We start from the raw sequence: 16523 nt of genomic DNA, 5'->3' as shown, positions 1-16523 counted from the left end.
ACTATTTCTTAGATTCAAGGACCAAATTTGACTCAATGGGATCTTTCACTCACATTTTTTTCCACCAAGAACGTTTTATGAAATCTTTGACCTCCGAATTAGGGTAGGGCACACAAGCCCGCTCTAAAAAAACTCAATATTCCATTCTTCTCCAATACATGCCTATTTATAAAATCCCAAAGAAAAAGAAGAAGAAGAAGAAGAAGAAGAAGAAAAGAAGACTGCTAATTACTTCACAAAATATCAACTACCAAAATAGAAACTCAATAGAATTCAAACTGAAAAGTTTCTCTATGTGTCTAATAGTTATCCCAGAATAAAAGACTACATAATATCTTCCCCAAATAAAATAAATTCTACATATTCTATCGAACTAGAACAAGGTTGGGACCTGGTTCATCTTGGTCTGGATGGCCAGATTGGTCAAGTCAGTTCAACCAAGAATCTGCATCATTTCTTAGACAATGCCTTGACAACCTTGCTTAGTACCACCAAATTTGTTTCCTAGGAGCGGCCTTGACAACTATGCTTAGTACCACTACATTTTACCATAATAGAATAGAGAAGACAGAAATGTTGTTATAAGAGACATAATCTAGTAGACTCTCATTCAAATTGAACAAAATTTACTTAGTCCAACTTACAGGTGGACCACTAACTAAGAAAACTTGACGAGTTCCTGCATTCAGAATGAATAAAGATTCAAGCTAAGGTTAGGAACATGAAAAACGGTATTAAGTAAAATGGAAGAGGTAATGGGAATACTGCCTTTACCAAAAACAGAGGAGAGGGTACCATCAGCTATCCGAACCTTATACTTACTAGAAAAAATGGATTAAGAATCATAATAATGGGAAGTACCTATCATGTGGTAAGTGGCACCAGAGTCAATAACCCACGACAAAGTTGTGGAAGGTGCATATGTGGAGACATGCATAGCGGAAGGTGGTGAGGCATCTTATGAGGCAATTGGACTATCAAGTTGAGAATTGAGATGGCAAAGCACTAAAATATCATAGAGAAGGAGCTAGTATCTGCCTGTGGGATCAGTCTCCGTCATAGTAGCATGGGATTGTAGCCGCTCCTATACCTATCATGTATGAGAAGGACAGCCATGAAGAACCCAACACCTCTCTTGAGTGTGCCTAGGTTACCACAATGATCACACTGTCGGGGTCTATCCCTGTCATCTCCATAGGATGACCTTTGGCCTTTGCCGCCTTTGCACCAATCTCTGTGGGTAGTGGAAGAAGAGCAGATCGCTCAAGTGGTGAAGTAGGGTTCATAGCACCTCTCCTGGTCTCCTTACTTAGAAGGTAGCTCTACACACCTCATTGAGGGAGGGAAGAGGTGACCAGCCCAAAATTTGTATATGGATTTCTCACCCAGTAAGATCAGAACTCGCTCATTTTCAAGAGACCTATAGGCCTTGGCTTCATCTTCATGATTGGACAATTGAAGATCTCGATAACGATCATACTCCTCCCAGAGTCTTATAACAATAATATAATAGTCAAAGATAGTCCTATCCCCCTGCTTCATGGAGAGGGCCTGCTGAAGGAGCTAGTAGACCTTAGCGTAGTCGCCTACCCGGTCACAAGTCTTAGAGACACTATCCCAAATATCCTTAACAGATTCCTTCCAAATAAATCTTCTGCCTATCTCAGGTTGCATGGAAAAAAATGACAAGTTATGACAGTGGAATTTACAATTTCCCAATTTTGGTAATCTAGATCAATGACAGTGGGAGCCTTGATAGTCCAATAAATATACACTAGCTTCCCTCTACTTTGCAAGGATAGCTTCAAAGATTGGGACCAATTCTAATAGTTGGTACTATCCAACTTCACAAGGGAAATCTGGGTGTTCGGGTTATCAAAGACAATCGAATTGGGGTTGGTACTACTCAACCCACCCGATGAAGCTTCTAGAGATTCAGCAAGATCATCAGACATGATGTAAGGATACTCCTAAACAAAAACAGTTGCAAGTCCAAACCAAAAGTGCAACACAATACCAAATATCTTCTTCCAAGAATCAAAGAAAAAATTTCCAGCAAGCTAGTACACCATGAAACCTTGAGAGAAAACCAATAAAAAGCACTTCTAACTATGGAGCTTCATCCCAAACTCACATACAAGCATCATAAGATAGAACACATCCAACAAAAGGAATCAAAAACTAGACTACCAGCCATTCCTGACCAAAATAAGCCAAAACAAAGATTCTGGCAATACCTGGGCAGCAAATGGTAGATGGAGTTGTGTTCCAACAACAAAACTACTCAACCACCGAGACTTGAGGGGGTCATACAAGACCCCTAGGAGACTCTTTCCAGCTAGGCCACATCCCCAACCAATGTCAGAGGATAGAGAAAGAGGAACTTGAACCTATGGCTGGAAATAAATCAGAGAAAGGCTCTTTTTCTCTTTGTGAGCTCCAATCAGTCCATATAGTCCTCAAATACTCCTCCAAATGTCTTCAACTTGCTTCTAGAACTCCACTAGATCTTCTTATCAAATCTTTTTACATAGCCTCTATTGGACCCCTTTGCCTTTTTAGGGTTCCAAGAAAGACTCAAAAAATGAGAAGGAGATGATTAGTTTACTCTCAAACCCCTTTGGCTTTAATACTAAGTTGGAAGATAGAGATATTAGGGTGGGTTAGAGATGAGGGAGAAAGGGAGAACAGAGGAAGGAAGAAGAGAGAGAAGAGGGCAAATCGTGGGATAGCAATGAGCTCTTCCCACCTATATTATGTTCAAACTAAGTAGGGGAAATTACATAGTCCTCCCTAGGGAGGTAAAAGGAAAAAAAAGGAAGATACAACTTAGGACAAAATAATGTAAAACAGTTCCTAAAGTACCCCTAATACATAAACTCTAACAATCAGAACAATGAGAAAAGGGCAGAATGTTCCACTATCATGAATATCATGCATACTCCAACCAGACCTTTTGATATTTGCCCACAATATCAAAGGGCAAAAGGTGCTTTTAGAAATTTCACCACACAACGCATACCATTGCCCAAAATATACTTAGCATCATTCAGCTTCCAGGCACCAAATAAATCAAACACCAAAAGACCAAAGAAGTACCGCCTTTGTTTCCTCTCTGTCATAAGTAGAAAACACAACCTGTCTCTTCACAAATAGAAAATCAACAAGACTCATAAGAACAGCTATATGGAAGTTGAAAAAACATACCTCGACAACGAGTTTAAGCCCATCTAAATTGGGCCCTGTCCTTACATCAACTGTAGCTGGAAAAGTTGAATCATCTGCACCATGTGAAACTGTAAGAAGAAGCTGGCAAACATGGCAAGGTTCTCGAAGATAAATAAAAAGTTCAACAACATCTGCAGCTTGTGGACAAACCTGAAAAAATGAAAAATGCATTCATTTTAACAAGTACAACAAGATATTGTCAATGACAAAAAGCTAACTCCTGCAAGTATCAAAGTAACTTTTTTTTTGCTAAAAAATCAGTTGCTGCTTCAAATGCAAATCAGAAGGCGCACCCATATCAGTTCTTTCCTCTTGAAACTCAAAAGATCGGCTCCATTATTTGAATTGGCAAACATGTTCACAACTGGTTTCAAAAAGCAAGCAGATGGCCGGGATAATACCTGAATTAATCAGCAATGAATTAGCAAACGATGCCAAACTTCCAAATCGAAGGACTACAAATAAAAAAATTGCGCCTACAAAAACAAAAGTACGAAAAAGAATCAAAACTGTTAAAGAACAGAAAAAAAAATTTGAAATTCCCAAGTCAATGCAATAAAGATGCCAGATTAACATATTCAAATTTTATCGAGTTGAGATGGCTGAGTTGGTCTAAATGTTCCAGATTAACATTTTGAAATACTTTGACCTATCAGAGAAAAGGTTCTGTAAATTTCTGCAAATCCAGACACTTACGAAAAGGAGATAGAATACTGAAATATAAACAACAACAAACTCAGCCTTATCCCATCAAAATGGGGTCGGCTACATGGATCTGAGCAAAGACAAAATCTTAAAAAAATAGTACTACAATGAAAAGAAACACCACAACAATAACTCAGCAATATCCTAACTAAATGGGGTCAGCTACCTAGATCCTTTCCCTCCAAACAGCTCTATTTGAGGTTACACTTGAGTCAAAACCCAAACCATGCATGTCTGTTTTCACTACTTCTCCTAGGGCCATTTTAGGCCTGCCCCTAGCTCTTTTAGTCCTTTCAATCTGAATATGATCACTCCTCCGTACTGGTGCATCCCAAGGCCTCCCTTGAACATGGCCATGCCACCTCAAACGACTTTCTTGGAGCTAATCATATATCGGAGCAACTCCCAAATCAGCATTAATGTGGTCATTACTTACTTTATGCTTCCTAGTTTTCCGCAAATCAGCATACTGAAGTATCATTCCATCTAATAACTCATGAAAGGATTTCCAATAAGAATTTCATTTCACCGTCCTAACAAGTCCGATGTAACGATATTATCCTTAAAAAAAGGGGACAAGAGCCCTGCCAGTCTGGTATAGGAAAAGCCAAGACTGGTGGTCTTGCAAAAAGACCGGTGTGCCCCTCCACTGTGTGCCCTGGTTATGCTCCTGCACACCCTCCCATTGGCCTGTTGATCTGGCATTTCCTGTGCCAGACCGGCAGAGTTCTATCGCCCAAAAAAAATACAAGAAGTTCTTCAAAACATGGACTATTACATGATATATTGCAACTAAGCTCAAAACATATACTAGAAAAGTGTAAAAAAATTTATACCAAAACTCAGAAAGGGTTATGGCTTCGAAGATGGTGATGCTAACAAACCATGATAATGAGTACTCTTATGCTAAAGTTCTTTTTTTACAGTACCAAAAGTAAATTATAATATATAAGATATTAGTCAAAAAGGGGCATAATAAAAGCAAGACTCTAGGATCCATGCTAAAAGGTCTAGCTTGGAACCGCCGGCATAAAAACACCGGAAAATGAACTAAAAAAGCCAAGGGTAGGCCTAAAATAACTATAGGAGAAGTGATGAGGAAAGACATACATAGCTTAGGACTGTTGATAAGTATAGCTTTGGGTAGATTTCATTGTCGAAAGAGGATCTATGTAGCTGACCCATTTAGTTGGGAATTGGGACAAAAAGCTTAGTTGAGTTAAGTCAAATTAACGGACTAAACCAGCCTTAACTACTTGCACAAAATAGCAGATACAATAACAACCATCCATCAAATCCATGATATCTCTTTTATCAATATGAAAAAAAAAAAAAAAAAAGATTCATTCACAAGTTTAAAACCTACAAGATAAAGGAGTAACCACCCAAGCAATAGTGTTTCGATTGAGACCATTTTGTCTAGTTTGCACCTTTTTTAGGGGTTTTCACACGTGCAGATCAATATCTGGTTCCCCGATGCATAGTTATCAAGGCATTGCCTAGGTCAAGGCGTCCATGCAGTTTTCTTTGGGTCTAGGCAATTGTTGCCTTAGGGCGAGGTGCCTCTAAATAGTATTGAACCAGGTTTGGCACTTATTTATGCGAAATATCGTTTAAGTAACAACAACAACAACAACCAAAGCCTTATCCCAACTTAATGGGGTGGATACATGGAGGTTCCAAACAAAGAGGAGCGCAAGGATCCATGCAAAAATATTGACTGGTTATGGCTGAATATAATAAGGTCCCAGTTGTCTACTTGACGCACCACTATAGATCAGCCACAGGCTTATTACGATAGACTATAACAAGGTACCGACTGTCTACCTGACGTACCAATATAAATCGGCCAAGCCAAAGCATCCTACATGCATTACATCCACCACCAAGATAATCCATCACCCAACCTACTTTATAATATAAGTATGCTTATATCATACATCAGAAATCAACATTAAACCACATTAACTCATCAATAATCACTAAAAAATAAGTATTAAGTGTACAGCCGCTAACCAGAATACCAAATATAAATAAGATTATAGTCAATCTCAACCATAGAATCATACAATAGTGAAAACTGCAAAATGCAAATCAGATTATCAGGGCTTGAAATCAAGTAATCATTAATCAACATTCAGGGAGGATGGAAGCCTGCAGAAATATTGTTTCAGAAAATGATTTTATAATTTTTATTTCATATATTTAAGATATTCTTCATAAATAACCAAGCACCCCCTACAAGAATCCAATAAAAATAGTTTAAAAGCCACACCCTAGTTCAAGAACAAAAACTAGATTTTTAGTTAGATTTTTTCAACTTTCAAATCTAGAGTTTTTCCCAAATCTAAAAATTCCATAAATCTTATCATGTTAAAAGTCTCCAACTCCTGCTGCTTGTGCTGGAATGGCATTGAAGATGTCGGCCATCTTTTCTTCTCTACCCCTTTTATTCCACTGTATAGAAGAGAGTCCTTAGTAACTGTTGACCTTCCCATAGACTTATCCTTCCACTGAGTAGAGAATTGATCTGGGTTGAGATGATGTTTCATGGATCCACCACTGTGATACAACTGGGAAGCTCGCTTTTTTTGCTACTATCAATCATATCTGGATGGAGGGCAATCTTCATAAATGGACTTCCAACTCTCGCTCTTTTGACAAGATTTGGAAAGCCATCTACTTTGATGTTAGCTCCAAACTTGGATGCCTTAACCATCGGTTGGTCCCTGATACCCCAAGGAACAAGCTCACTGTTGTGTCTTGGGGTCTGCCCTCCTCTATTATCTCCCCCCCCCCACAGTGTCTAGTTGTTTATCATCTTGCCCCCTTCCCCTTGTATATTCTTTTCCTCATTGGTAATGAATTTATTTATTCATAATAAATAAATAAACATTGCAAACAAACCAAAAGTGCGTTAAAATAATGTTCTAATGTCCATAAATTTATTTCCCTTCAGGGGGTTTTTAACACTATTAGTACATCTTAAAATAAGTTTTGACCAAAACATAACTTTGACAATACAACTCGGAGTTAAAGCAAATCTTGGATTCGCTGGAAAGCTGGTTTTTTGTGCTTTATTTGACCAGTCAAACTTATTAGAGAGCAAGAGCATTTCTCTAAATGTTGATTTTTTATGACTTGGCATGGCTTAATGTTGATTTTTTATTACTTCTTGTGGCTTAATGTTGAATTTTATGACTTGATGTGGCTTAATGTTGATTTTTTATGATATAAGGTATATGTAGCATACTAAATAATGTTAGAAAAGAGGAAAAATCAAAAATAACATTTGGGCACCTTGGTCGCCTAGGCGGGCATGTCGCTTAAGCGCTTAGGTACCCTTCCACTGCCTTGGGTCACCTATTGCTTTGATAATTATGCTTTGATGTGGATCCGGATGCTTTCATTGAGATGATAGATTTCTCCCTTGGCCACCTCCTGGCCAAGTACCTTGGGTTGCCTTTGGTTCCGACCAAGTTGATGGCTCATCATTGCACTCCCATGTTAGATCTGATCTGCAATAAACTTCAGTTTTGGAAGGATAAGATTCTACATATGCCGATCATCTGGAATTGATTAGATTAGTCCTTCAATCCTTCTGCATCTATTCGTCTGGTGTTCTTGGGCTCCCCCAGTCCACCATTAAGGAAATGGAGTCCCTTATGTGTGCCTTCTTCTGGAAAGGTTCAGATTCTTCTAAATTTCTCCACCCTACCAATTAGGCAGCACTCTGCCTCCCCAATCTTGGGCTCAAGAAGAATCAAAGAGATGAATTCTATGGTATCCTCAAATTGATTTAGAAGCTTGCAATAAAGAAGAAAAGTATTTGGGTTGACTGGGTCGACTTTGGTCCTATTCTATTTGGACGGCTACTCTTTCCTCTGATTCTTCTCGGGTTTGCCATAAGATCTTGAATCATAGACCTATTGGTCTTGGGTCATTTCCTCTATTATTGATTATGGCGGCACCACCTCTCTTAGGCTTGACAATTGACACCTGATGAGTGTTCTCCTTCCCTTTCCTTTGTGCAAGAGTAATCTACAATTCAGGCATTAGTAGGCAAGCTACAGTTGCTAGTATCATTCAACATTACAACTGGGCCCCTCCCCCTTCTTCCTCTCCCTCATTATTTTCTGTCTAGAATGCCCTAGCTTCCATTCCAAGATGGACTTGGGGTGGGGAGATATAACTATGGTCTGCCTCTAGTTCCAAACCAGCTTGGGACCTCATCAGATTCATGGCCTCTTATCTACATGGCACGAGATAGTTTGGTTCAAAGGTTTCATCCCTTGTCACAACTTCACCATTTGGTGGGCCCTCTCCAATTGCATCCCAACATAGTCATTTCTCATCCATCACTAGATCCCTGTCACCCCTTCTTGTTGCCCTCTACTTGAATGCTACGGAAGATATAGGCAACCTCTTTTTACTTGTCCCTTCTTCGCATTTTGGAAGGTCTCTTAGGTAAATGCTGGCAAGTAGATGCTGACAAGTAGAAGAAGAATGCTTACCCTTGCCAGAGAATAGATTTGGGTGGATATGACTTATGGTGGCAAAAGTATCTATGGTTTTATCGGCAAGCTTGCCTTCAGTGCCTTCATTAATCACATTTGGATGGAGCATAATATTAGGAAATGGTCCTTTACCTCTAGAACCTATAAGCAGATTTGGAAGTCCATTTCTTTGGTTGTCACTTGTCAGTAAACTATCCTCGATCTTCTCTCGTAGTGTGGTTGATTCTCCAAGAAAAAAGCTCATTGTTGTGTCCTAAGGTTTCCCTTTGTTGTCTCTCTTTAACAGTTGGGTTTTGCTTTGCTTAGTATGGCACCCCTGTATTGTTTTCCTTTTTCCCATTTTCAGGGGCACCTACTATCTCTTTCTTCTTTTGGTAATGAATTATTTATTCACCAAAAAAAAAAAAAAACCACCATAGCAACCACTAAGACTGAAAAATTCAAGCTCAAACCTGAGCTAAAAAATTCAACTCCCAAATAAATGAAAACCTTTAATAAAACTCAAAAAAAAATTATTAAGACAATTGAAACCAGACTTTACTAAAATAGAAATTTATGACTTATAATAAAATCAGGATTTCCATCAACATGCACAACCTCTTATATTTCCATTTATAGTTGACTCACTATAATGCTACAATGAGAACTATTTAGAAGTAAGAAAACGTAAAAAAAAATTCATACCATCAAAGAGGAAAGAGGAAAGAGAAAACTTAGGACAGACACCACTTAGGTGGTCAAGAAACTGCTCTCTTGGTAAATATGCCGAGGTGGGTGAATGATCCTACATCAGACAATTGCAGCATATAGTGGGGAAGAGAGTGCAAAACTCTTGCCATATATATATATATATATATATTGTATCTTGCATGGATCTACGACTCTCATGATTTAAAAAAAATTAATAATAATTTTTACAATTTTTAAGAAACTAAAAATAGTATAAATAGGGTAATTTTATTTTATTTTCAAATGATTTAAATTTTTTTCGAATAATTTGTGACTGTTTGATTGTCCCCATTCCTTTAATTTTTATATATTATTGGGATTTTTTTTTTTAATTTCTGGGATTTTTTTGCTATTCAAGGGATCTGAAAAAAAAAAAAAAGAAGCATAATTAGGTAGATTTGGATCCTCTTAAATGATTCGTGATTTTATAATGTATCATTATGTTTTCTCGGGGTAAGGTTGCATAGTTCTCGCCCCTCCCTCCCCGACCTCACACATGCAGGAGCCTCGTGTGCCGGATATGCCCTTTTTTATGTTTCTTATCAAGTATTCATTATTAATAGTTCATACTTACATATTATTTCAGGTCTGTTTAATATATTACTAGTAGCAGAACTACAGTTAGTTTTACCATTAAAAAAAAAAAACTACAGTTAGATACTATGTATATACTTACTGTATGTTTCTTAATACTTAGTAACATATTTATTTATTTTTTTAAATTTACATATTACTTGCTTGGCTTGGACCTTCATGGTTTACTTTAGGCTAGTATCCTAATACAAAAATAAATTCTTTTTCAAATCTTCTTGCTTGATTGCTTCTTATTACTTATTAATAGGTCTGATACTACACTTTCCAATTAAGATTTGAGTAAAAAAGATGCCGCCAAGACAGTCAACCTGACATTGGTTGGATATCATTATTTATTGTTTATTTAAGGTGGTTGTGCTTTAAAACACTAATTTTTCATGTATCAAAAGCATATACTCATGTGTATCAAAGCATATCCAGTATATCTCTCCAGTAAAAGTCCCTAAAACATCTCTTAAAATCAGCTTTCTGATACACTGCCTGTTACTGATACCAAGGTTTATACAAGGCCAAGCAACACAGGCAAATAAGCATTAACAACATTCCATGCACTAATACTACAGCTACCTCAACAAAAATTATTAGTAACACATACTTTTAAAGGATGAACTGCAACTGATGGAAGATGCTTGAAAAGCCTCATTCCAAGAAACATTTCCAATTGCTTCTGACGGGAGCTATCCACAACTGCATTTTTATATCTTCTTTGCAGCGTGATCTTCATGTTCTGTGCAGCAGAGAACTGTTTAAATTTGCTAGATTCTTCATTAAAAATACTAAGAATCTGGCTGTGCATAGCTTTGGAACCAGTATATAGTGTCGCATGAATATCACCAGCAAGCAAAAAAAGGTCTGCAAGCTGAGTTACCGGTGACAATATTGTTGACCTCTTGAATTCATCAAATGTCATATCAAATCTCTTCCAAGGTTTATCAGGACATGGATGAACCCAAGTTGTAGTTCTAGTATTGTGATCAATGAAATATGTTTTTCCTGTAACAGCATCAGAACGCTTCTCCCAGCCTGGTGGCAAAGGAGCAATATAGCCACCATAGTTATTTACTGATGGATAACCAAATGCTAAATCAGTATCAAGTGATATCCCTACCCGTCTACATTGCTCAACAAAAACTTGAAGTGATCCAAAATAACTAGCAGCATTGGTTCTGTCCAAAGAATCTGCACAATTGAAACGAATCACCCCATTTTGATGCGATCTCAAGCAAAAGGCACCTTCATAGTCCTCATTACAGAAAACTTCCCCTTTGCAATCCTGAAGTCGCTGCCGTGAACGTAGATAATCCCCTTCAGAAATGCCAACAGTTACTGTGGTTTGTTTCAAGAGTTTCCACAGTCCTTCAATTGTTTGTTGCTCACCTTTATATTTTATGCTAGCATGCCAATCATAATTTATTAAATGAATCCTGGCGTATGGAAGTTTTCCAGTAGATCTGATATGGTTTAATGATTCTTCAAAATGCTGTACCAAAATAGATTCTGACTTTCCTTCTCCATATCTCAGTAAGTTGACACATAAAATAGGAACCAAAGGTTTTTTCTTCTGACCAACTCCTGCAGTTATTTCTAAATTGCAAGCACCATATCTCCTACTTAACCTCTGATAGTACTGTAAACTTCCTTTATAAGGATTACAAGATGAAACATAAATTTCTGCTTCTGCAGCAGTGATCTTTAATTCTGCACCCCACCAGATAGGTATTGTACCCCTTCGCCAAATATATGTGTTGAAAGGAACACTTTGAGCACTCCTCCTAGGTACCCATACGATTTGCTCGCACTCAACTTCATTTCCTGTCAGATGCACATTTTTAGATTGGTCAATGGCATTCCATTGCACCAAAATTCAATGTATCAGGGAGAAATAAAAATTCAGCATGTCAACGACGCCAAATGTATGGGACACGGAAATAGACAAACAAAATGAATTTGCATGATTAAATGGATAACCACATCAAGGCACACATAAGATAAGAAATCAAATGAGCACTATAATATACTAAATTAGAAGAAAAGAGAATCCTGAAGGATCCAGAGGCCCATAGTAACAGATATTATGGAAAAAGTAAAATAGATAACAAACTTAAAAGTATGGAGTCAAAAGGAGACACCAATAATTAACCAATTCAAACTCAGAAAACAATATCAACCCAACAAAACCCAAATAAAGTAAAGCAGCAGGATTGCACTCTAACAAGAGCAGTTATAATGGGTCATGGACTGAAAATTCATAACAGGTCTGAACCCTCAAGTACTGGGGGCCCATCCCCACAAATCCTCAGTACTCAACTCAACTCACTCAGTCTTGTCCCAAGAAAATAGGGTCGGCTACATGGATCCTTTTTCTCTAATCAGCTCTACGAGCCTAGAAGTTTAATCAATAGGGAAGTTCATTTGGGGTCGGGAAGATCCCGAATATAAATTGTGTGTTTCAATTGAAAGTGTGGTCCCAACACCTACCAATACCCTTGAGCTAATCAAGAAAAAGATAGCTAACGTTCCGGTTCTATAGCTGCAAAACTTCAAGAAAGTGTTTGAAGTTGCCATGCATGCCTCACAACTGGGCATAAGGGTCCTAATGCAGATTGACTAATGCAAAAGTACTCTTGTCAATCCTAATTGCCTTAGGATTAGGAATACCAGTTGAAAAGGAGTAGGAAAACAAAGATCCCCAGTCCCACAAGGAAAAAATGGACAATCCTAATTCATCTAGGAGAAAAAAAAAATCATTTAAAGGACCAAAATTGATTCTGGAAGCTCCAGAATATGAAATCTATTGAAAAATGTCAAAAAACAGAAGCAACTCGGATAAGTCCGAAAATGACCGAGTGTTCAACATAGACAAACATACAGTTAAGAAAAGAGAAATTTCTTTTAGTTCAAGACAAGCGTGACAGGTAGGTTTTGGTTGTGATAAGCAAAACAGAACCCTAATGATAGGTTCAATCAGAGTGATAAAGCAGTGACACCATAGTTGTCACATCACCATAGCGAGCCTAGGCGCTGGCCACACACCATGATACCAAAACTTTCTTAAGCAGGGCCAAGGCGTCAAGGCAAGAACCAAAGTCATCCCACAATAGAGGTGTTGTACAATATATGGATCAAATTTCGACCATGGTTTTTGACCTTGGTCAAAACCAAAATGTAGCGTGAAATGCTGGTCAAAATTTGGTCCATTTTGATATTAAAAAAAAAAAATGGTCATTTCCGTCAAAATCCATTTACCTTTACTGATTTTCTGGTGTTGTAGTACTTTCCTTTTACTTTTACTTTTCCTTTTACTTTTTTTTTTTCTTTTGTCTTTGCACGGATCCATGTAGCTGACCCCATTAAATTGGGATAAGCTGAGTTTGTTGTTGTTATTGGCATGGTTTAAAGTATCGTACCATATCATACCGTATAGGCCAATACGTATCTATATCGACCCTTACCGATACGATACATGGAATTTTTTAAATCCTTTTGTATCGATGTATCCTATGATACATACCGATACACACCATTACGATATGATACACACTGATATACACCAATATGTACTGATACTCTATGAAAAATTAAAAATCGAGGTAAAATGTACGTTTCTGTATGTATCGGTGTATCAGTGTGTATTAGTATGTATTGGTCAATATACATACCGATACGGTGCACTACGGTCATATAATGGCCAAGATGTGTCATTTTTCAGAAAAACACGATTTTTTGAGGGGTTTTTTTTCCAAAGTTGCTGCCAGCCATTTTTTCACTCTAACTAAAGTAGAAATCAAGGTTGGGACAACTACAAACCTTGGATTCTTAGTGCGATACTCTCAATTTAATGTTTATGCATAATACATGTTATATATAGATTTTTTTAAACTATTTTTTATGCAAAAGTGTATAAAAAAGTGTTTCCTATCCATTTATGTGCCTATCTTAACGTACCTTAGCGTATCTCTAATACATATCTTAATTTTGGCCAACCGATACGGCAACCTATACCGATACTTTAATCCTTGGTTATTGGTCATTTTGGTGGTCCCAAACATTTTGAATTTTTCCTAGAAAGTTCAAGGCAAGCCTGTTTAAGCATGATTACAAATATTCAAACCATTAGGTTCGGAAAAAAAATGGCAATTCAGCCTCGGACCCTAGGTTGCTAGTGTTCGCAGAGGCCTCTTGTATCCTTTCCCTTATATAACTTATTCTACTAATAGTTTAGTACTACCACACAACATTCAGTACAAGTAGTCCGTGAAATCGTAGATCAACACTGCAGTGTCTTAACTTATAAAAATTGAAGGCTAACCAATATTTACATATCCTATTCTTTTTACATAAATTAATTTCAAGGAAACTTTTTACATAAATTAATTTCAAGGAAAAGAAGTTTACCTTCAAATTTGAATCTTGCACAAATCTCACTCAAATCCAGCAAAACATCGTCGTACATGCTCCATGTAGTCCAAAATATTGTGATCCAGAAAGAGATTGAAGGATTTTTGCAAAAAATCCACTTTCACAAAGAGTTTTAGTCGCTTCGTTGAAATGAGGTCGAAGTTGCCTCATTTCACAAAATAGAGTATTATATGATTGGTTGTGTAACATTTCAGCGAAATGGCTGCAATGTTTTGGAATTTCGGACATTTCCACTGAAATGTGGACCAAAACTTTGATTTCTACTGGAGTCTAGCCTTGTTCCATTTTGACCTTTGTTGAAACTTGAAACAGGTCGTTGAATTTTTGGTATTTCGACCAATAATTCGAACTTAATATGGAAATATGAGTGATAAATTCATGTGAATGCAAGAGTTATAGTGTGAATTATCAATTGAAACTTTGAGGATAGAAATAAAATAGTCTTCATCTTTAAGGCCCAGGGCTTTTGTCAGTTGAGAATCAAGACAAGAGAAGTACCGGCAGCAGTGACAATGGTGACCATCTTCTTCTTCGTGCTTATTTATTTTTTGTAGGTAAGTTTGAACTTAATTAATAAAGAAGGAGATTACATTCAAGAATAATTTTTCGTAAATTTACACAACTCATCTTTGTTTTAATTTACAAATTTTCCAGAAAGCATAGAGGTAATGTGATATGATGTAAGACTAGATCACATAGGATATAGTCCCAAGCAGGATCTGAAATTCTGGCTTAATAGAGAAAATGTCGATTACCCACAAACCACAACTCAGATGAAGCTGAATTTTGGGTCAAACAAAGACCCCTATATGAATAAACAAACCACCAAAATCTGAACAAATCCTGCCGGCTGAATTGAGAGATATGTTGTCGACATGAATTAGGGAACTTTTGACCACTCTTTAGAAACTAAGGTTCCTAGCATTGGATGATCCTCAAAATTGGAGTGAAGATCCCTTGTACAATGTACCTATCCTTCAAAATATGAGCTTGAACTGTTGGCTGGTTTAGGAGATCTGATATAGGTTGCCAATTAGGAAACAATTGGGAGATTTGAGAAAACTTAAAGAACAACCTTCAGTTGGACTCAAGCTGCTGGTTGAGTGGCCTCCTTGATGTGGAGAACAAACTCTCCAAAGGGCTTTCCAATCAGGTGGGTGGTTAGGGAGATATGGCCCTAATCGATCAGCTTCAAAAACCGTAACAAGATGAGATCAATCCTGGGGCTTGTGGTTGAACTTCAATCTGAACTTGGTGGCTGGTCCGGGATCTTCAATCACACTTCTAAGCACACTCAAATCACTCTCTCACAAAGTCTAACAGAAAATAAAGAAGGACAAGAGAAATCAATGGAGGGTTGAGAAGGGGGAAGAAAAAGGTTAGGTTTTGGGCATCTCATCCCTCAATTTTAGGCATCTCACCCAATTGTATCCCACAGAAAAACAGCATAAGCCATTTCAAAATAAACTTCATTCAATCTCCTCAAATTGATTACAAAGGTCTCTTTAAATAGGCTAGGCACAGCTTTACAATTACAAACAAACTAAAAAAGGAAACTCACATAAAATATAAACTAATGACTTTTAGTAACTAACAATTGACTTATACTCTAAGAAACTAACATAGACAATAAAGGACTATTCTAGAAGACTAAATCTGACTATGGCTACTTGTTGACACAATAAGTGAAACAAGAAAGGACCAAATTACTGTTCATGGATACTGTTCACGTGAACGTAATTTCTGGTTTTCAATTGACTTGATGGGCCATCATTGGGGTTGGCTGGTCTGGTTTGATGGAACCAGCAGCCCCATTCTTTTGCATGCTCAATCTACATCAACTCTTCCCCTCTTAGAAAAAAATTCATCCTCAAATTTTGAAGAATTTAAGGGTGATTGTAATATGGTGTACATCCATCTTCAATCTGTAGAGAAATTCGAGTGACTCCTTGAATGTACGGATGTAATCATATAGGCAAAGGCAAGGTTGTCGCTCTTTGAGGTACTTCAAGGGAATGATGAAATCCATGTGTTCAACTTCAATGTCTACAGATGTGTCCATGAGGTCTCTTCTAGCATGTCCTCTATGTGCTCTTCTTCAAGCTTAGGCTCTTCAAGTCCCTTGTCCTTGTCGTTCACAATATCCTCGATGATTTCGTCAACCATTACTACAATCTCGAACCTTGAAGATCTTCCTCTTGGCTTTCCATAATCTCCATAGTTGTTGTAGCACTAATCCCTTCAGGCTCAATCTCAGTGTCCACCATAGGTACCATGTTACTCTCGATTCTTCCACGAGTCTCATTGATGGGATCTCAGTGATTAGCTCCT

General features: G+C 37.5%; 1 protein-coding gene across 2 annotated transcripts in view; it reads right to left on the bottom strand.

The window, feature by feature from the left end:
* The window catches only part of LOC122078168 (probable phosphoinositide phosphatase SAC9), a 56870-nt gene that overhangs the window by 28332 nt on the left and 12015 nt on the right, over positions 1-16523 (bottom strand). For both annotated transcript variants that reach the window (XM_042644052.1, XM_042644042.1), the window contains 3 exons: positions 10369-11585; positions 3522-3629; positions 3208-3378 (listed from right to left, as the gene is read on the bottom strand). In XM_042644052.1, the coding sequence (XP_042499986.1) occupies positions 3208-3378; positions 3522-3629; positions 10369-11585 (1496 nt within the window). The remainder of the gene's footprint in view (positions 1-3207; positions 3379-3521; positions 3630-10368; positions 11586-16523) is intronic.

This window comes from Macadamia integrifolia, chromosome 1 (assembly GCF_013358625.1).
Source record: "Macadamia integrifolia cultivar HAES 741 chromosome 1, SCU_Mint_v3, whole genome shotgun sequence".
Lineage (NCBI taxonomy): Eukaryota > Viridiplantae > Streptophyta > Magnoliopsida > Proteales > Proteaceae > Macadamia > Macadamia integrifolia.
This window is presented reverse-complemented; position numbering and strand designations above follow the sequence as displayed.